Source organism: Cyprinodon variegatus, unplaced genomic scaffold (genome assembly GCF_000732505.1).
Source record: "Cyprinodon variegatus isolate N-32 unplaced genomic scaffold, C_variegatus-1.0 Scaffold637, whole genome shotgun sequence".
Lineage (NCBI taxonomy): Eukaryota > Metazoa > Chordata > Actinopteri > Cyprinodontiformes > Cyprinodontidae > Cyprinodon > Cyprinodon variegatus.
In genome coordinates, this window is record NW_015151090.1 from 175,282 (window position 1) to 196,199 (window position 20,918).

At 38.2% G+C, this 20,918-nt stretch overlaps 1 protein-coding gene across 1 annotated transcript in view; it reads left to right on the top strand.

Moving 5' to 3' along the window:
• The window catches only part of atrn (attractin), a 171,314-nt gene that overhangs the window by 140,286 nt on the left and 10,110 nt on the right, over positions 1 to 20,918 (top strand). Inside the window, exon 27 of the mRNA XM_015393339.1 lies at positions 11,833 to 11,940. Within this exon, the coding sequence (XP_015248825.1) occupies positions 11,833 to 11,940 (108 nt within the window). The remainder of the gene's footprint in view (positions 1 to 11,832; positions 11,941 to 20,918) is intronic.

Below are 20,918 nucleotides of genomic sequence, written 5' to 3' on the forward strand. Positions count from 1 at the left end.
ATGTGGTATATTAGGCAAAAAGGCACAAGATTTGGATGTTTAGTGTTTGAGGTCCTCTGTCAAAACATTTTCAACTGAATGAAAATGTTTCATCTTTTACCAAACCATGCAGTACATGTGTGAATAGTTAAACCAATTACAATTTTAAAAATATAATGTTTGAGCCATAAGATTAAAAAAAATGACAAACGGTCCCATCTTCTAAGTCTGGTTGACAATGTAGAGATGCAGTTCGATTGCGTAATCCAAATTGTCTAATTTTCCATGCTTATAACCTTTGCATGTGAACCCTTACTTCTCATTGATCAGTATGTTGTTCATAGGTTTTTAGCAGCTCTGCCTGGTTTATCCTAATAGTGGTATGATGGCAGTTTTCAGGTTCCCCAATGCTTTAATCCTTCAGTCTGGCTTAGAGTTATGGATTCGATTGAGCTGTAGAATTTTCCAAGGAGATATCTGGCTTTCCCTCCTCTTCTTACTGTGACCAGATATAAAAAAAAACAGAAGAGGATGGATGGAAAGGTTCACTACAGGGATGATCGAACATTTGTCTCTTAAAGGCTACAATATTTTAAGTAGATCAAAGGTAATGTTTTTAAATTACCTGGTCTTTGCAAAGTGTTTCACACCATATTCAGACAAATCCTGCTTTTTTTCCCCCCACAGCCAATGGTTTTGTTTCATCCTCTGTCGAACTCCACAATTTAACACATTTCTTTATATCTTCAGTCCACCAGATCCGTTTCAAATTGAGTTAGTTCAAATGAGCAGCTTCAAATGGGCTCGCTGTGTCTTCTGACTTCATTGTTTTGATAAAGTACTCTTCCAGTGGATCTCGGTAAATTGGTTTGTTTGATGGCTTCTGTTTTTTTTTTCTCTGAGAATGTTAACTGCATTTCTCCTCCTGTTTTATCCCAGAGAAGTGTCGTACCAAAACATGGGTGCATCACTTTATTTTCTAGAGCTTTTTCATAAAGCTGTATTTTTTTGATAGAGAATATTTTAGCCCTGTGGCATAAAAAAAAGTGCAATTTTTAGAGCGTATACAAGAAAAAAGAAGACAAACATCGAAAAGAGCTGAACAGTGAGGTGTGTGGACAACAGGATGTGAGGAAATAATGAAGCGAGGTGGTAACAGAGGCGGGAGAATATGGAGGACGCATCGGTGCCCACTCCATCCTTTGCCCACCATCTAACCTTTGAGGGGATGTCAAGATGAAGTGAGGATATCTAACAATGTGTTAATACCCTACCCCTCCACCCCCGTACACCCACACACAGCTTTTCAGTTTTTCTGTATTTTCCTCCCCTCCTTTTCCTTTCCCTCCCCAGCATTACTTTCTCTCTCTCGTCTCACTTTTTCTTTTGTGCTTCTGAAGGATGATTGAGGACTCTCCAGCGACAGCATTTTTAAAGAGGCCATCAATAAATAAACGCCTTGATTTAGTGGGCTGAACTGTGCTGCACATGTGCTGCATGTATGTGGGTCCACGTGCGGCAGTACGAGGACTAAGGATGTGTGTTCACTGCATTCAGGCGACGCCGCTCTCATTCTCCTCTCTGCAGCCAGGGGCAAATCCTTTCAACGTCTTTGTCTTTCTCTCTCTTATTTATTTGCTTCTCTTCACTCCTCTCCTCTTTTTTTTTGCCGTCCATCTTCAAATCTCTTTCCCCTTCAACTTCCTTTCCTATTTCTTGTTAGTGCGTCTCTCCCATGTCCTCCTTTTCCTTTCTTTTTCTGCTCTTCCTCCCTGTGAAGAGTGCTCTGCTGACGCACTCAATCTCTTTGGCACACTGCTGCTCACTTTGACAATTCTCAAATACAATTCCCTCAGACAGCTTAAGTGAGATTGCATCTGCCTTTGTGACTATAAACATGTCTGAGTGCGATTATTTTATTCTCTGGGATACAGTTGTCGATTCGTGACCTTATTGATCGGCCTGCATCGTTTTATATGGTTTAATTGCAACAGTGATTTTGATAAATGAACCTGTGTGATGTTGTAAGCTTCTTGTGACCAGCATATGTTTTTCCACCACTTAATAATCTTTACAAGCTTGCAATGCTCATTGTTTGGTCTTCAAAGGTTTTTTTTTTTTTTTAAAGGAATAGAACACTGGGGAATCAAAACGTTGAAATCTGCCTGTTTTAGGTTTGCCTAGAACTGACCAGTGATTTAACCTGCAAGTTGAATTCTCCCACCATTTGTGGGTTGAAAAACACGCCAGAATCCATTTTGTCACAATACAATCTCAACTGTTTAAGAACTGACCATAAAAAGCTGGTCAATCACATTGCAGGTTTTTATTTAAGACTGAGCTGAACCAAAATAGACAATGCAGAGCAGGAGAACACCAGTGTAGCTGATTTTTATGAATCCACAATTTCATCTTTGAAAGAGGAACAGCAAGAGGAATTTATATTTATTTCTTTAGGTGGGGGAAGTGTTTTTGCCTGCTTCCCACCTGATTGGCTGAAACCAAAATGATAGGCTGAAAATGTGAAGAACTTCATTGAAAGTGCTAGACTCTATCAATCTGCCTTAATAATTAGCAGCAGGTGGCTGTTAAATAGCTTAAAGCTGCAGTGTGTAAGATTTACCTCATCTAGTGGTGCACTAAATGAATTGCAAATGACAGAAAAGTACTTAAATCATGTGTGACCTTCAGAAGCCAAAAGTGACCTTCTTCTCCTTCTTCTGTCATTTTTATAAAATTGGCTAAAAATAAAAAAAATAAATGAAACATGTCTCCAAAAAACAGGACTGATGGAACCCAATGCTCGTTAGCTGGTATGACTTCTGTGAAAAAAGAACAGCTGATAACTGTTGCAGCGGAGCTTATCCAGTGTAGGATGACAAACAAACTAGGTGTCTCTACCAGTAGCTACAGGAGCACATCCCCCTGCATCTAACATAAACTTCACTGTTATATTGAATGACCTTACCTGTCCAGCAGGAAGTTTGAAACCTCCACTTCTGCTTCCTCATAAATTTTCTCCATCTGATCAAAGCCTCTTGTTTTCTCCTGGTTATCACTTCATCTTTTTTTCAAATTTCTCTTGCCTCTCACTGGACGATGAGTCCAGACTGTCCTCCGTTGCAGCAGAAAGTTAAAGGTGAATTGAACTAAGGTTGTTTTTCCTTGTTTTAAACTCTTCTGCCAACAACAGGTTTTCAAACAGGTAAAATTCATAAGGCTGACTGAGCGACATACCGGGTCTTTTAATGATAATTTTAAATCTCTGTAAATCGTAAACTATTAAATGTTTCACATATTTTATGCATTTTTTGTGTTTATTCAGTCAATATTTAATACAGCTGGCACGACATATATTTAAACTAAATGATGCACTGTATTTTAATTCAGCATATTGTAAAAAAAATTTTTTTTTATTGAAATTGGCTTGTTCCAGGGAAAAAAAAACTGAGGTTTTTAAGAAAATGGCTGCTCACCACCTACTCGATAAAATCAATTAACTTTAGATAAATTCATGAAATGATCATTTGTATCTCTGGTTTGGAGATTTTTATGTTTGCATGTCCATTTCTCTTCCAGGACTGTCTAATTATTGCAGTTATTTTCTTTTAGATTTTGTTGTGTTACGATTGGAAATGCACCATGGTCTGAAAATATTTAAATATTGTTAATAATAAGAGAAAAAGGCTATAAATTACATGGATCAAATAATTTGTGCTCATGCTGTTTTATAATCCATGTACCAGCATTTACACATTGGCTTCTCTGTTTATTTTATTTGAGCATTCTGCTTCAGGCACATTGGTTCACCCGTTGTAATTCGGTGATGAGATAAATTCTCTCTGTATGCATGTGTTTGGGATAATGTATTCAAAGCTGAAGAATGGTTTGATTGGACCATCTTTACGCTCATGTATTGGGAGGTTTTTCATACAATGTTTTCACTTCCATAGTAAATGTTTTTGTCAAATATTGCTTCTATTTTCAGACACAGTCACACTAAGTGGCCTGCAGAGAAAAACAAGAGCCAATTTAAGAAGTAGGAGACATTCACCATAGCGCTACAGCGTTAGGGTATCTTTGGAGTGCTGGCTGTTTGTTGTGCTGCAGCTGCCTACTCACAGCACAGGATAATGAGATTTGTTGGAAATGTACAATGTGCTCTGAAGGAGTTCTTCCAGAATGGTTACTCCATATATTTTTACTTGAATTCTACTGCTGAAAACCTCGGTGGTGGCTGCCCAGCGGTTAAAAAGAAGCAGGAGCCCATTGTGTTCAGACATTGCTGAGGAGGAGTTTTCATACACTAATCATTGAAATGTATAATTTTAGGCCTTTTTGAGCCAGTCTTTTCACTGAGTAGGATGATTATATAACCTATTGTACAATATTTTCAAAACTAGAAATTCAAACCTGAACTGTTTTCACATAATATCAGATTCTGCATAGAGGTCCAAATGCCTACATGCACCCCTACTAATATTTAGTTAAAATACTTAACAAGCTGAAGAAAAACCATTAACTCTCTGTTATCCAGATACGGTTAGGAGATTTACACATTATTCTACTCAGGATTCACTCCTTTTAACAGTTTTTTTTTATTATCTAAATTATAGTCAAAAAACAGTTAAAAGGAGTGAAGCCTCTGCTAGACTGTTCCAAAACTTGTCATGGTTGGGTTGAGGTTTGGAGGACCCAAACTCAGAGGTGAGGAGGCAGAGGTGAGTTCTTGTAGATTTAATGAAATATCTGAGGCAAACATCCAAAAACCAAAGTACAAAATCTAAGAGGAACCAAAAACCAGACCACTTCGGGGGGAAACTCATGTGGGGAGCAAGGAAAGGACAAGGAACCAGCACTGAGGGACTGCACAGAGAGAGCAAAGATAGGACTAATGAGGTGATTGGGCATAGGTGTGAACAGAGGAGACTAAAAAGGGAAAAGGAGACCAACACAAGAGGGCAACAAGGCTATCAAGAAATACCTAAGATCTCAAATACATCCAAAAAACACTACAAAATAGGAATTAAACCAGTAAAGCTAGAAAACAAGGAAACATGGATCAAAATGAAGCTGAAAACTCAAAAGAGAACTCAAAGAGAACAAATTTTTCAGATTAATTGTCCAACTTTCTCTGATCTCCCAAACTACCAACCTCAGATGAAATTAAATCTATTTACATTTAGAAACGACTCGGAAATCACAATGGCTAAAAACTGATAATCATCCAGTTATTTTTGTCTACAGCCACATTCAGCCAATCAGTGCAACCTGAAGACATCCATATAGCAATAATCAGAACTATAGGAAACACGTTTTGCTTCAGGGCACCCATACAGAATATAAGAAAAAGGAGTTTTTCAATTGTAAAGCCGGGCATTTGTGCGGTTATTTTCAATCGTTGCATGCAGCTACAGCTCACACTGTATGACGAAACCTGTGGTTTCGTCTGCTCACACTGTACGTCTAAAAACCAGGTTGGACTCAGCTCCGCAGTGAGATGGCGCTACTCGGACTTGTCTATCCGAAAGCCAAACAAGTAGAAGAGGAATTAAGCTCACTAGAGTGAAATGTGCTGCCTTGGCAATTTGTGCAATTTTGTGCACTGAAAGCCCTAAAAAGAAAACGCGACAGCGTATCTGGACAAAGACATGGCTGAGCAAATGTGGCAATTTTACAGAAAGAAATCCATTTCACTCACACCCCCACCATACTTCTGTGTTTTCATCTGAGAGGAGTAAAAAGAGTCCTTGTTTGGGCATGCCCACTGAGCGATTTGCCGACGACTGTCGACTGAAAATCAAACATGTTTGATTTTCTCCCGACCTCACGATTCCTGATCGGGAGGTGGCCGTGAGAGGCTAATCGCCCTTCTTTACCCCCTGTACAATACACAACGCGCGATCAAGCTGAAAGTCAGCCCAGTCGAAAAATTCTCGCATGACTGGAGAATCGGCCCGAATTGCCCAAAATAATCAAACACTGTAAGCCCAGCTTAAGAAGACTGCTCTATTCTCTGATTGTTTCTCTTCGGGTAGAGTGATTGTGTCCGTGTCAATCTAGCTTATCGTACAAAGGGTCTTAAATTGTCCTGAGCAAAAAAGAAGTGGTTTTTGAATATAGACTCGACTCTTATAAAAACCTGTGCACATAAACATTACTATAAACAAAAATCTGTAGTCAGATGAGACAAACACATCTACTTGGCCAGATGTTTAGATGTATGGGTTTGTTTTTTTGTTCTTAGCCTTTGAAAGCTAAAAGCAATGTTCCAAGCGTGAAACATGGTGCTGGCAGCATCATGGTGGGGGTCTGTCTTGCTGTTACAGAAACATGGGGATTGCATTAGTTAAATGTATTGTATTGATAAAGGAAGGATGTCTTCTGATTATTGAACCTTCCCTCAGGTTTATGAAGAATTAAGTCTAAATTTGAAAAATAAATTTGGAGAAAAAATAGAATACAACAAAATCTGAGAAAGCTAAGTGACCTGCAAGTACTTTTTTTTTTTTCCTGGATTGCATTTTTTTCCAATTTCTATTTATAAAATGTGCTATTTTCTTGCAACAGTAATGTTGTTTAAACCACTCCATGTGAAAAAGACCTGACTCGTCGAAATTATTTGACCTTAATACTCCATTACTGGTTTATTTATATGACCTTTGGTAACCCCACTAGTTCATCATCAACTTTATTTTTTATTTAATTGTTTAAAGTTTGCTAATGGCTGTCCTCGAATATGATTGTAAACAAGTGTTTCATTTAAAGAATATTCTGGGAAGGAAATGTTGTTTTACGTTGGAAAGGGTGAGGTTGTGACCTTGGCCAATTGTTGCTGTTGAAACAGACAGAAGACCGAGCCGTTCTGCAGAGAGGTTTCAGTGAGGTGGGCTGAATCTAAAAAGTTTGTTTACCACAGCATTCAGATGCCTTTCCTGCTTTTTATCCGGTAAATCAATTTAGCGGCTTTGTGACACTCAAGGAGTTGTGCTTATGAGTAAAGATGTTGTCTGCATGCAGATTCCTGCCTTCTCAGACACACCCAGACAGCTATGTAGCCGTCTGGTTTCTCGACTCGATGAAGACAGAATTTATTCCAGTTTTCTTAAAGTTTAGTTAATCATCTGACTCAGAAAGGGTCTAGTTTAAGTCAGGCAGAAAGCACATGATCATTGTTACATAAGATTATACTTCATAGTGTGAAAGATTAATATGCAATTTAAACCCAAAATAAATCACCCATCCGTTAAGAGTGAAACGTGCTTAGAGTAATGTTGTGTTGCTACATGCTCTGCTGTCTCTGCTGTGATGAGACGACATGTTCTGCCTGTCAAACACTTCATGCAACCATATGTCTAATCATGATGAATCAACATTCGGCACATTCATTCGCTCATTTACATTTTCATTGCTTCCCGTGTGATGCTGGAAAGTTTAAAGAGTGAGCAGATCAGCCTCTCCGGCCTGGTTTCTATTGTTTGTCGTTGTGATTCATCCATGTGTCTCTGTCTTTGGAGTCATTCATATTTAATGGCTGTTGTTGTTCTACTAATATGTTTCTATTTATAGCTCCTGCTTGTAGTTCTTGGTGTCATGAGTGATTAGGTTTATGTTTGATGTTCTCTTTGATGTGAGAACTTTAATGAAGTCCCTCCAATATGAGGATTTTTCCACTTTTTATCAGCAGCCTTGTTCCTGCCCTTAATGCTCAAAAAGTCCAAGCTCAGGGATCAGAGGTACTTCATCCACTAGCTCCCTTCCATCTACTAGATTTTCTCATCAATTTGAGGTTTAATCTGACAATTTCTGTATAAAGAATGGTTTCTAGAAAAGAAGCATGGAGAGCTCTTTGTTTTCAGAACTTATTCATTTTGTAGAAGTCCTAGTCATCAGACAGATTGTCCAGGCATTGTTCCGTCCGTCCAACAGGCCATCCCAGCCATCTGCCTGTCAAGTCCATATGCTCTTCCTACATCCATCTGTTTTTCCAGCGTACAGTTAAACCCAGAAGTGTATTATTTTCATTCCAATTTCGATTTCAAATGATTTAAATTTGCTTAGTTTTTTTTTTTTCCTGGAAGCATTAAATCTGTTTTTATATGTATTTTATGAAGTCATTGATTTTCACAATTTATTCAGACTGATTTTAATTAATATTTGGATAAAAATAAATTGACACAACTGCAGCTCCTCCATGCTTCTAATTGCTCACCTGCCTCTTATGGTGTTTCATAAATGATCTGAGGTGACTGGTTCGAAAGCTTTAATCAAAAAGCCTCCTTTTCATGATCCCAAACCTTTTCTGTCTCTTCAGATTCACTGTCAGGTTGTTGGTACCCTGGCTAAAGAGGGGGTCTTGGTCTGATATTCTAGCCAGGGTTTTCGTTAGCAGCCCTGCTTAGCTGAAATCAGCCCTTTGACTGATATCTCCCTATCCCTGGACTCTGTGCAGCACGAACCCTGGTTAGGGAAGCTTTTCAAAATTACACTGAAATTAGGCTGATACACTGACTTTTAGGATGGGACTGCTACAGAACCTGTGTTTCTCCTTATTTGCACATAAATGTGAGAAAAGTGCTGTGAAAACAGGAACCCAGCACCCTTCAGACTCAGTCATTTTCTTACCCTGAGCCCTTGCAGGCAGGTGAACACCTGTGCTACCGCCAGCAAAAACAGCATGCTCTGATAAGCCAAACAGACCGATGGTCAGAGCGGTTTTTTTTTTTTTTTCCTATCTATTGCTGCGCCGGTTCATAGCTGCCTTATCATGGCTGCAGGATGATCAGACAAATGTTTTATCCTGTTGGTGTTCCCCAAGGACAACCAAGCATGTAACATTCAATAGCAACATCCTAGACTTTTATTCTCTGCTCATTATGCCACCAAGCTCTGTTTTGATCTGCACACAGACCCTTTAGGTAAAAAAAGTACAAGCTTGAAATCATATACATGAGCATAGGTAATGAAATATAAATACAATATATTTTGGTTCTACAGACCAAGATGACTCATTGCTTTGATAAAAAAACAACAACAACTATTGGTTGTAAACAACAAACTTCCTTTAGATTTGAATTGTTAAATGTGAATTAAAATTAAAATAAATTGGTGCATCCTTAGCTGCAACTGGATAATATTTTTTTATGGCTAGTCTAAAAACATCTTTGTGAAAGCCAATTAGACCCTTAAGGTCTGAACTTTCTTACTTTTACCAATATATTCACCAGGCCACCAGTGTGAATGCGTCCTTCACCCTCTGAGAAAGCAGTCGCTGTAAAGCAAAGCTCTACTAGAACTTTAATAGAACTAGCATGTCAAAATGACCTAAGCATTGAAGAATGTAGGTCTTTACCTCATCTCTCATTTCGGAAAAGGAGAACATTTCTAAATCCAACATAAAAGCTGCAAAGCAAATGCAAAACTTGGACCCTGATTCCTCCAAAGACAAGTTAAAAATAGATATTTTTCATTGAATACAATTAAAAGATAATCATTAAATTAATGAAAGGCTGTACAAACACCGTGAACCATATGGCAGTACACTGCTTCCAACAGGTTTGCTCGCTATGTCTAGAAATCCCGCTGGTTTCCTCCTGCCGCCTGTCAACCAGACTTCAATGATAAGCCAACATGGCACCACATGTACTGGATGTTCAACAGAGTACTGCTGGGATCCTTATTGTTCTTGCTTTGCCGCTTACCACTTCAGAGCGTCATAAGTCTGAAATATATTTTAATAACAAATATTGATAACTTCTTTTGTGAAAGAAGATAAAAAGCGACGAAACAGCTCGCTCTAGCATAGCTGTTTCAGCTGAGACATCTGGGGCAAGAACAGCTGTGAGAGTTTAAGAGGATGAATTTTCTTTTAACGTTACCAATACATATATATATATATAGAGAGAGAGAGAATGAGAAATGGGTGGCTTCAGATTTCCACCATAACCCCTATTAAAGAAATCATTGTAAGTGTCACATTTCGCAGGAAGGTGCTAACATGTCAATAAGCACATTTGGCAGCCTCACAGAGGATGAAAGCACTCAGCAGATTAATTGAAAGCCGTCAAGGGTTTCATTAGAGGACCTGTGGCCTCTTTCTACACAAATATTGTCATTCTGTCTGCCCGATTTCAGTTTGAAGCGCAGTGACTGCGCCTTTTTCTTTCATGCCAACTCATTTTAATGAGACAACTTAAGGAGGGTATTGAGTTTCTCATGATTGTTGGTTTATAAACCAAACTGTGACCACACACACATCAGGTCTCTTTGTCAGCGTTTAAATTCCTTTCAGTTGAAGTGGCAGTAGACATATTTGATGATGATCAATAGTCTAACCTCTTAAAAAGCTTTGCTGGATTTCTTTATATCTGCTCCAGCTAGATCTATTTTTCTTGTTCTGATGAAAGCTGCAGATGTTATACCAGCCTTGAAGTCGGTAATCAGTTAATGATGTTTTGACAGTCAATGCTGTTTCTCAGTTGTCATCCTTTTGTCCTTTTGCTCAGTCAGTTTTAGGTCAAACTCCTTATACTCTACTCTTAATTCACTCTACATCGTCTTTATGTATTCTTTAATGTCCGTTTCTCCTCCTCCTTTCCTTCCATCCTTAATAACCTCTCCTCCTTCTCCTTTGGCCATGGTCTGTGTTGTAAATCAAATGAAGATGAGGTTAGGCCGCTGCCTTTCACTGTGTACAAATGTGCAACGATTAGAATACAGTTTGTTGGCACCAGTTGGTTGTTTTCTGACGTACAAGGTTGGCTTCTTGTTGTTACTGTATTATTTTGACAATTTAGACGGATGTTTTTGATGCTAAGATTTTAAATAGACAAAGCAGTTCCTGTAAGAAAATACCTCTTATCTGTGTCAAATTCAGTTGAGTCTTACTCTTAATGAGCTCTAAACAAGTTGTGAGGCATCAGTTTTAATTAAGGGCTCGGTTAAAAGCTAATTAATCTTAGAACTGGAGCATGGAATCCACAGGTGATTGGCTCAATTAGTCAAGGGACTCTACTTGAAGTGTAACTTAACCCAAAATCAACTTTTGGTGTTCAGCCAAACAGAACCAGACTAGATGAAGCTACTAAGGTGGTATAATGTATGGTAATAAGTCCAGGTCAACAAGTTTTCTACTTAAATAATAAATAAGTAATGAATAATTGGCGTCATGTTGATTTGAATGATGCTTCCTTTTTCTGACCTGTCAGAAAAAGGGAGTGTCAGCTTTCAATGATTGGTGTGAGGGATGGATGAGAGTCAATGAGTGGATGCAATCAGCTGGTTTTCCTTAGATAGAAAACTTTGAACCAATGACTGTATGACTGATTATACGATCTGGTTGAATTCTTTCTGTTAAGTGCCTTGAGATGACATGTTGTAAATTTGCGCTATGTAAATAAATTGAATTGAATTGAAGAAACCCACCTGAATCAAATAGCTAGGTCACTAGGACAACCATGTAGATCTTGACTACATGCTGAGAAAGTAGTAGGAAACCAGATGTGCCATATGCTTTCCTTCTTTGTGTCCTTTCAAGGCAAATTCAAATACTTTATCCTAAATTACTAATTGGTATCAAATATAATCTTTAATGATGGAGTTTTTGTAAATATGTCTTCATGTTCTCAGTTAAGGCGGATAATGCCATCTTTTAACGCTACAAACATGGAGTTGTTCAGGAAGATGGAGCAGTTTTCCAAGCAAGAAAAGCCTTGAGATTAACACTGTTCTGACATATTAGCTTAGCAGGTTTTGGCAAAACAAATCTGTATCAAAGATATGCAGCCAATTAAAGATCGGACAGTTAATAGATTGGACTGTTTCTTACCGACATCTTTGTCTATTTTCTCCTAGCAACTGCTGAGGGAGATGCAGCAGATGGCCAGTCGGCCTTTTGCCACCATCAACGTGGCTTTGGAAGCTGACGAAGAGCCACCCGACCTGATAGGAGGAAACGTCAAGGTGAGTGTTGCGTCGTCTCATAAAAACCTAATTTCAATCCGGCAGTTGGGTCTTTCTGTGTGTGTTGTAAACCAGGGAGCTCCTTCTATTCCTTGCTGCATGAAAAGTTTTTGCGCTAAGATTAAAATATTTTTTCGGTCGTGTCAAAAGCCTTATACTTCCCAAACCTGCTATGGATACACTTTTATTTGCATCCCAAGAGTGGTGTAGTCTGCAAATGGACCTTACTGCCTTGTAAAAAGATGAGAAGTAAGACTGAAAGTAGTTTGAGGGTAATGGCGCCCACTAGAGCCAAGGCTGAACTATTGATTTATCTCATGTATGTGTTTACATCCGCCATGTTGCTTGCAGTTATCACATGAAAAAACATATTCAGGTGCGATTTAATTATAATTGTTATTTAGCGGAAATAATGCAATTGCGAAACTTTACAGTTTTGAAATGAGCAGAATATCAACATAGTTTTGCACAGATTTGTAATGGAAACACAGCTACTTTCAAGATTAAAGATCTACCTTTGGGTAGGGGCCTAGATGTAAAGCAGATAGCATCACTAAGATGATTCAAGTTGATCTGAGATTAAAAATCTGTGGATTGTTTTTTTTGTTTCATGGTTTTTACAAGCAAAGTGCATGTTTTGTAACTGAAAAAATTTTGGGGGAAAAAAGCAAACTGGAAATGAAACTTTGAAACACATCTTAGCCTCTTTCCCACTTAAGTTAACGGGGTAATGCAGGTTTTTCAAAAACAGGTCGACCTGCTAACAATTGGCATTTGGCTGCCTTACCATTGGCAAAAAGAGTTGGGTCTAACCCCCTGCCAGCAAGCTGCATCTCCTCTGTGCCCCTACTGCTGCATGTCTGGTGACGCCATCATGCTGGGTTAGTGTTGATGATGCCGTCAGTGCATAGCAGCAGCATGAAGAGGACCAGCATGTACCAAGTGTGCATTATTTTTTGGCTCTTTTATCCCTCAGACTCTGTCTTACCATCTTACCAGTGTTGCGTGGTGTTTTTTTTTTAGGTAACCAGGGTTGTTTAGGTTTGATGGATCAGACGTGACTGGTGTAGTGTGCTGACATCTATACATTGCGTTCGATGGTATCACGTAAATTAGCAGGTCGAGCCAGGTCTGATGTTCCCACTGTATGCAGATCAGAGCCGAGGCTATTGAAGGTGATTTTAACACAGGTCGCTTGCCGAGTCGTTTGACTCCGGTTGGCACTGGTCAGTGAGCCATTCCCACTGCTAATAAAAGCCCATTGTTTCTGGGTTTACAAAAGGTTTTTTGGCCATTGGGAAAAAGGAAAATCAAAATAATTTTTGCACTTGGATATTTCCTTTGTTTTATTACTGTTGGAGTTCCACAATCACAACAACATAGTCCAGGTCACATGTAGTTGTTATGGTAAAAACATGGAAAGGAATAATTTACTAAAACAGGAAAAAAAAAAAAACACTTGTACTTTTAATAGAATAGACTAAACTATGTACTTTTAACAAATACAAAAGAATTAAAGTTATTGTCTGGTCAGGGGTATTAAACTACTTTAAGGAGGGTCCAGTACCTCAACTCACTCCCTCAAAGGGGTCTGTATGGATGTTGCATAAAACTGTGGGTCATTGGAAAAGATAAAACCTACTGAGGTTTACTTTTATTAAGCTTGTTTGTGCTTTTCCTAGTTATAGTACATTTTAGAAGAATGTAATACACGTATTTCTTAAGAATATACTTCCTGATCTTTAAAGAACAATTTCCTCACTATCTTGAGCATTCTCATTAAGAGATAGCACTGAATCTTTTCCAAAATTGAAAAGCGAAAACTGCTTTAATAGATTTTTTTGTTTATGCTACACATGAATCCAGTTGCTGCACAAAGTAATAGAAAAAAGCTTAGGTATCAGCAAGCAAGATTAATTTAACAGAAGTCAGTTTATTTTTTTATCTTTTTACCTCAAATACTTGTGGGTTAGTTTCCTCAAACTTTTTATATTTTGCATCTTAATGGAGTTTATCGTTGTCACTTTTTATAATCAACACAGACTCACGGCAGATTAAACAGATCAGTCGTGTAGCGTTTCCTGAGAGAACACACACATAGTTCTCTGCCCACTCGTCTTGTCTGTCTCATCCCCTTTTCATCTTAGATCGTAAACAGACCATAGGTCTAAAATGATTGAAAGAGTTTGTGGAGAGCACCTGTAGAGCCGCAGCTGGGATGTCAAAAGTGTGCCTGATGAAAACCCTAATTTAAATGAAACTACCATAAATTCACGTTGGCACATAGAATGTCCTGCGGTCTGGGAAAGGCTAAACAGAGTGCAGATCCTGACCAGAGTTCCCTAGTTGGTGACCCCTGGTCTACTCTATTCTATTAAAGGTACAGGCTTTGTTTTTGCAGAGACCTTTCAGAAAGTTCACAGAGGTTGTAGACCCCTACCATAAACCCAAAGAAAAATATTTTAAAAAATAAATCCCAAAATGAAGCCCTGATTGCATCATGACCTTTGGGTTAGATCAAAGTTTACAGAAATGCAAAAGGTATGATGAAAAAGGTTTACATTATTCTTCCCAAGGTGATGATGGCCACATAATTTAAGGTAAAAGCAGGTCCAGATGTATCTATTAAGCTTTAGAGATTGATTTCGTTGTAAGTTTTAACAACTGAATTCATGCTGAAGGAACTGAGGAATAGTGAAGTTTTCATAATTTGTTCTCAAAGTTAAGAGTTGTGCGAAGTTACGGGAATTGCAGTCAGGCTTTCGGTGGGCCCAGAGCCACAGGCCAGCATACCTGTGACTGTGCACTCAGTGATGAACGACCTCTGAATGCAGATGTAGTGTAGAATTATAGGGCTGTTTCTAGAAGGTGGCTCGGGGGCTCCGACTCTGACAAGGCCCATGCATCTCAGGGGACTCGGCTCACAAGCACAAGGTTACTGCCAGCAAAGGCTGCAGGGCCTCCTGGGAAGATCAGCACAGAGTTGAATGTTTGAAGAGAAGCTGCCTTTTTCATGTCTCCACTCATCTATCCTGTGGATGATCTGATATTCACTCGTCTTTTTACAATTTATGCTCTTATATTTTTGGAGTTGATCAAATGTAAACATCCTTTACTGTCTTTTGAAACTCTCCTACTTTCTGTTTACTCTGAAACATTCATATTTGGCCTCTGTATAAGCTGCTCACAGTGTTTTTTTTTTCTGTCATTGCACTTATTAAAGTGATGCTGTAAACTGGAGGAAGAGGCAGGAAACATACATTACTTTTTTATTTTCCCAAATCAATCTTTCTCCTGAATGGATGCCCAAGGTTTTCAATTCTAGTGAGAAAAAAAAAAAAGAAACCTGTCAGTCAATAAAAAGCAAACGGTTTATGGAGTATTCTGAAATTTGATTTACTGAATACTGATCCCTGTTTCTCACCTGGTCTTCAGCTCACTGTCCGTTTTTCATTTTGGTTTTTATTAGTTTTGCTGCCCCTATTTTTTTCTTACTGCTCTTTTTATTATTTATATATTTAAAAGCCATATTTTTGAGTACCTCTTTGCGTTTCATTCCTGTTATTTTCTTTATTTGCAGATTTTTAAGTCCTGTTCTATTTTTATGTTTTATTATTTTATTTTTGCCCATTTTGAAATGAATTGCTTTGCAGAATTATTTACACAACTTTAGACTTTTCCACATTTGTTCATATTACCTCAAAAAGCTTAAGTAGATTTTTGGTGTGATTTTATTTCATAGCCCTGAAATAAAATGAAATTTAAATAGTTTAATCATTTTATTGATCTAACTGATTATCTCTTACCCCTTTATACTGTGTTATTTCGTAATAATATTAAAGTTTAGCTTGGTCCATTGAACATATAACTTGAATTTTTAAATACAAATTTCACCACAGCAGTTGTTGTTGTCCAAGTGTAACCAATTAGCTTTGATCATCAATGAATCAGGGGAAATAGAGAACCACAAATGATACTCCGGACCCCCGTATACAGGCCGCTAGGACACCTGCTTAGATCAATCTGGTCCCAGTAGGCTTAGGTTTATTCCTTAGATCTGATAACTCATTCCCTGAGACCTTAGGATGTCCTTTAATCTGTTTAACTTCACCTCTTCTGTTAAGTCTTTACAAGTCATTTTAGAAAAAATAAGTGGTCTGCGCTATGTTATTCCACGTCACAACGCAAGAGGGACGATCACAAAGTAGCTGTGGGTCTAGATAAGGCCGAGACGAGGAAGTGGAAAAACTCAAAATGTGATAACAAAGGGACATGAGGGAGAAAAAGAGCGGGGATCCTGGTGGAAAAAGGGTCCCTGCGTCCTCACGCACCTCGCTCTTATAGCTGATCCAACTTCACGAGTCGTTTTCCACAATGGTGGTCATACACACAAAACAAGCCAGTAAGGTACCAAACAGGAAATACGCATAGTGTAGAATTGATCAATCAGAGGCCTCCTGTCTGCAGCACTGTCTGCGATCAACTACAGTTTGAGAGAGGTGCAGCAGAGTGTCTGCGGAAGGGGAGGGGTGTCTCTACTTTTACTGCCACACACGCGCAGATATTTCGAAGTATAAATCAGCCTTAAGAGATCAATTCTGTGTTGCTTAAAGAGTAATATCGCATAGTTTGAATCTTCCAGAGCTTTCTTTAATCCATCAGCTTAAAAAGCAGTTTGCCAAAACCTGACTTCCCAACCAACCAGACTGACTGCTACAACATCAGCCCTGTGTTAATGCCCGAGGTGCTGCAGAAATATACACTTCGGGTGGGAGCACCTCCTTGCACAACAAATATTATATGTGGACTCCACAAATTGTGACCATGTCAGTTTTAAAATAACAAAGAAAGCTTCATTAACTCCTGGTTTGAGTTTGCCAAAAGCCACTTTGGGGACACACAATCGCACTTTGCACTTTGATGCTGCAGGATGCCTCTTCCTCAGGTGTGACAGGGAAGCTGGTCAGATGGGACTGAGTGAGTGATGGATCTAAATGAGGGACAACCCTGGAGGAAAAGTTGTTGGAGGCTCCAAAATACCTGAGACATTTAAGCAGAGCTATAATGGACTGGCTGCAGGATTAAATATTTTTACATAATGGTCAAATCAGGCTTATTAACATCAGCAGAATTGCTGGAAAATTAAAAAGAAAATACTATTAATTGTTTATTTTACACAGAGCTTGCTTTTAGAGCTAATAACTTTGGAGTTATAGGTCCTTTATTTTGTCACATATTTTTAAATGAAAATTAGGCATTTTATCCTAAACAGGTTAAATATTGGTCATCAGCAAATCAACCCACCAACTGATGCAACCCCTACACAGAGACACACACAGACTCCTTGGTGAGGAGGTCCTCTCTGTGTCCCTCTATCAATCATGGGGGCCTGGATAACTAAATGTTGACTGGCTCAGATAAAGGCACATTTCTAAAATGGCCAAAAAGCCACAAGTCGCTGTTTGGACTTTCTACCATGCTCTTTATAATGCTTGAAAAGGACACAACCGGCCAGCAAATGTAATATAATAACACATTTCACCCTTTGAGATACTTTGAAGAATATTTGAAAAAAGACCAGAAATATGTTTTTAAATATTTATTTTTATTTTACATAAAATAATAATATTCTTCTGAAGAAAATGTATCCTTCTTATTTTTTTGTTTCAAAAGCAAAAAATACAACTAAAGATTTAGTTGCTTAAATGGTAACAAATTTCTTATTGCAGACACTTACAAAAAAGATAAGTAGGGATGCACAATACTGAAATGTTTTCCCATATTTTGCAACCATACTAGCTGATAACCAATTTTTTTTCTCAGTAGAGTTACTTGTTAATAAAAATTCTTGATCATAACTTACAACAAAAATGTGCCAAAAATCTTCAGTGGCTATATTTTCAGTGCATCCCTAGTTACCTACAAACACTACACTATAATAGCAGTCTTGCTGTCTGTTTCTGAAACTTTAAAAAGAAATCAAACTACCGACATCTTTACTTCAGAATCTCATGTTTTTGTTTCACTTAAACTGTGCCTTTATATATCTGAATTAAATTGGTGGAACAACTGTTTGTTTTTTAGTTTTAGTATTGATTGCTAACATCTTTAGATAGAGATAGCATGCTGATATTATCATGGATAATAAATTGTGTTTTATTACCAGTTTATATAATAATAAGTAGCATTGAATGACTTCTACTTAGCTAGAATCGGGCAAAATGGCTTTATAGGTTTTAAAGCTTTCACATTTCTGGCCTAGTTAAAGTCTGAACCAAATTCTCCTATAATTCCAGGAAAAGAAAAATAAATCGCTGTTTTCATTCAGTTTGTCTAGGGCTGAATAATTCTGCACTGACAACCGGTCTACATGCTGCCGCTGTTAGAGTATATAGAGAAAAAAAATGAACAACGAATCAGGACCTTCTTGTCCTTTTTACCTCATGTTTTAAATTATGAGTTGTGATTTTAGAACACTTTTTTTATGTATTTATTCCTATTTCAGGGTTATGTGCCTTACTATGTTTTCTGTCTTATTTTACTTTTACAAACATAAAACTTGTCTTTAGATTCTGATAAACCCCTCCATACCTATGCATTCACAAAATAAAACCCAAGATAATTGAAAAAAGTTTTAGGTTTTAACGCAACAAAATGTACACATTTTCCACCACTCTGAATGCTTTAAGAAACTACTTTACATATTTCTTTCTCTGTTGTATTTCCTTTTATTTTTAAGGCAACACTTTCTTCGTATTTTTGCTGCTGTTTTGTCGCTTGTTTCCTGTCTGTCATCCTTTCTTTACCTTTGTGTTTTCCTCTAATTTACTATCCTTTTACGAGTCTTATCAGCTGTCCGTGACTTCTTTTGGGAGCCTTATCTGCTGGCTCTCGGTGCACAAGGCATTTTTTTTTCTCCTGGTATCCATATGCTGTTTACGTGTTTGTGTGGGTGTCGCCATGTTTCCACACACTGCGGTTTGCCATAAAAATAAAAGATGAAACTTGCTGTTAAATCCAGCCAACCTCCATCACCCCTACATCTTTTGCATTACCTTTTCTTCTCCTGGCTCTAGACCTCATTTCTTCCTTTCTTCCCAGCTTGCTCTCCTCCTCTCCATCAGGGCTAAAGCAGCCCAGGAGCAGAGATCCAATTTAGATCTTCCTCTTCAGCTTTCTGTGCCATCACCTGCTCAGAGTGTGAGTGTGCTCTATACTATCTCTTCCCAACTCAGACTGAGCGGCTTGGTGCGGGTTATCCCCCCTTGTTTTCATCCTACTTTTTATCAGAGTGCTACGGTAGTACGGTATATTAAGACCTGCAATCGGAATATATAAAAAGCAGAGAACCACCCTGGGAGTTGAAAATCATTAAAGTTGTTTATACTTCTGATGGAAAGTCCAAACTTGCTTTCCTCAATGAGATATATACACTTGGTTTGTGCCAAATGAGGCCTGCAGCACCAGCCTTGCAAACAGATGATTACTTTAGTGACACTTTCTTCTCTGCTTTTATTTTGAGGTACAAAGGGACAAGAGAAACTGGGACGTGTGTGGGCAGAAAGAGACTGTTTTTATCTTGTGTAATTGTGCTATGCTGTCAGTTCCTTCACAGAAGGTTCTCTTAAATTGAAGGTCTCTGGCTGAGTTTTCTACAGAGCTTTATGTTTAAATGCTTAAATGGTTTACGGATAGAGAACCTATGTAATTACGATGCAGTGTTTTTCTAAAAATGTATGAAAAGAGAGAGATGTGCATTGAGAAATTTTCCCTTTTTTCCCTGTTCTAAAGTCTTTTATTAGTAATCACACCCATTATCAGTCCCTCCATCTATCCATCCATCACTGTTTTAACCTCACATTACTCTGTTGATAAAGACATCCAAACTTTATTTTTAACTATCCACATCTCACCTCAGCTTATTTTTCCCCGATTAATGTTTTGTGTCTCGTTAAAATCCACTTCAGCCTGAGCTATTGCTATACTCTAACAGCTTCTTGGCAGAGAGAAGGAATCTAGCCAAAGAAAAACTCATCAAAGCTGCCTCAGCAGTGGCGTCTGTACCTGGTGAGACCTAACAGCAAGCTCTGGCTGCTGGTGAACAACACACAAATGCAACGGATAAAAGGCAAGCAGCATGCCGCTGTGTCGCACGCCCACATTAGCGCACGTATATAAACGTGTGCGGGCTCAGCAGCAGTCCCACGTGCTGGGCTAATTACTGAAGGTAATTTAACAAAACCTTTTGCCGCTCTGCCTGGCCAGTCTAGATAAGTCTCTGGAGTGTTGATGTGGGGGGGGGGCTTAAATGCTATAAAACAAAGGCATCTGCTGGGGAATGCTATTAAGATACAGCCTCTGAAGAAGACCACCAGAAAAGACACTACCTTTAGAAAAACAAAAACAACAAAAAAGTTGCAGGAACAAAGCATTTAAAACGAGCAGGTAATTGAATTTTCTATAAGTTTGAAGTTGAATCCTGTAAAAAAAAGACACAGGTTTGTTTTTCTAAAAAGTAAAAAAATGAGTCACGTCCCTTAGAGCTTCAGAAAGAAACAAAAATTGGAGATTTGATTCTGTACTGATGAGTACCCAGCATAGATCATAAAACATCTTGTGTTGAAATGAAAAATAATCCACCCTGGCCTGAAAACAAGTCTCCTTCAATTTTGGATCTACTTTCAAAGTCTTTTCATCTCCGGTGTGAATATTAGATGATGATGCTTGAAAACGGGATAGGTGCATGTCAACAAATGAGTCTAAGAGATGCCTGAAAACAGCAGGTCTCTCTTCAAAAGGTGTACATGGAGGACCAAGGTCATAAAAAAAAAAGTGACAGAATATTTGCATTTTCTTTGTAATAGTTGAACCATTTCAATGTTTTTTTATTTATTTAAAGATGAAGGTGGGATTTAAAGGCACACTATGCAACATTTTTCAGTTAATTAATGTGTTCCATAACGTTTTGGATGATTAAA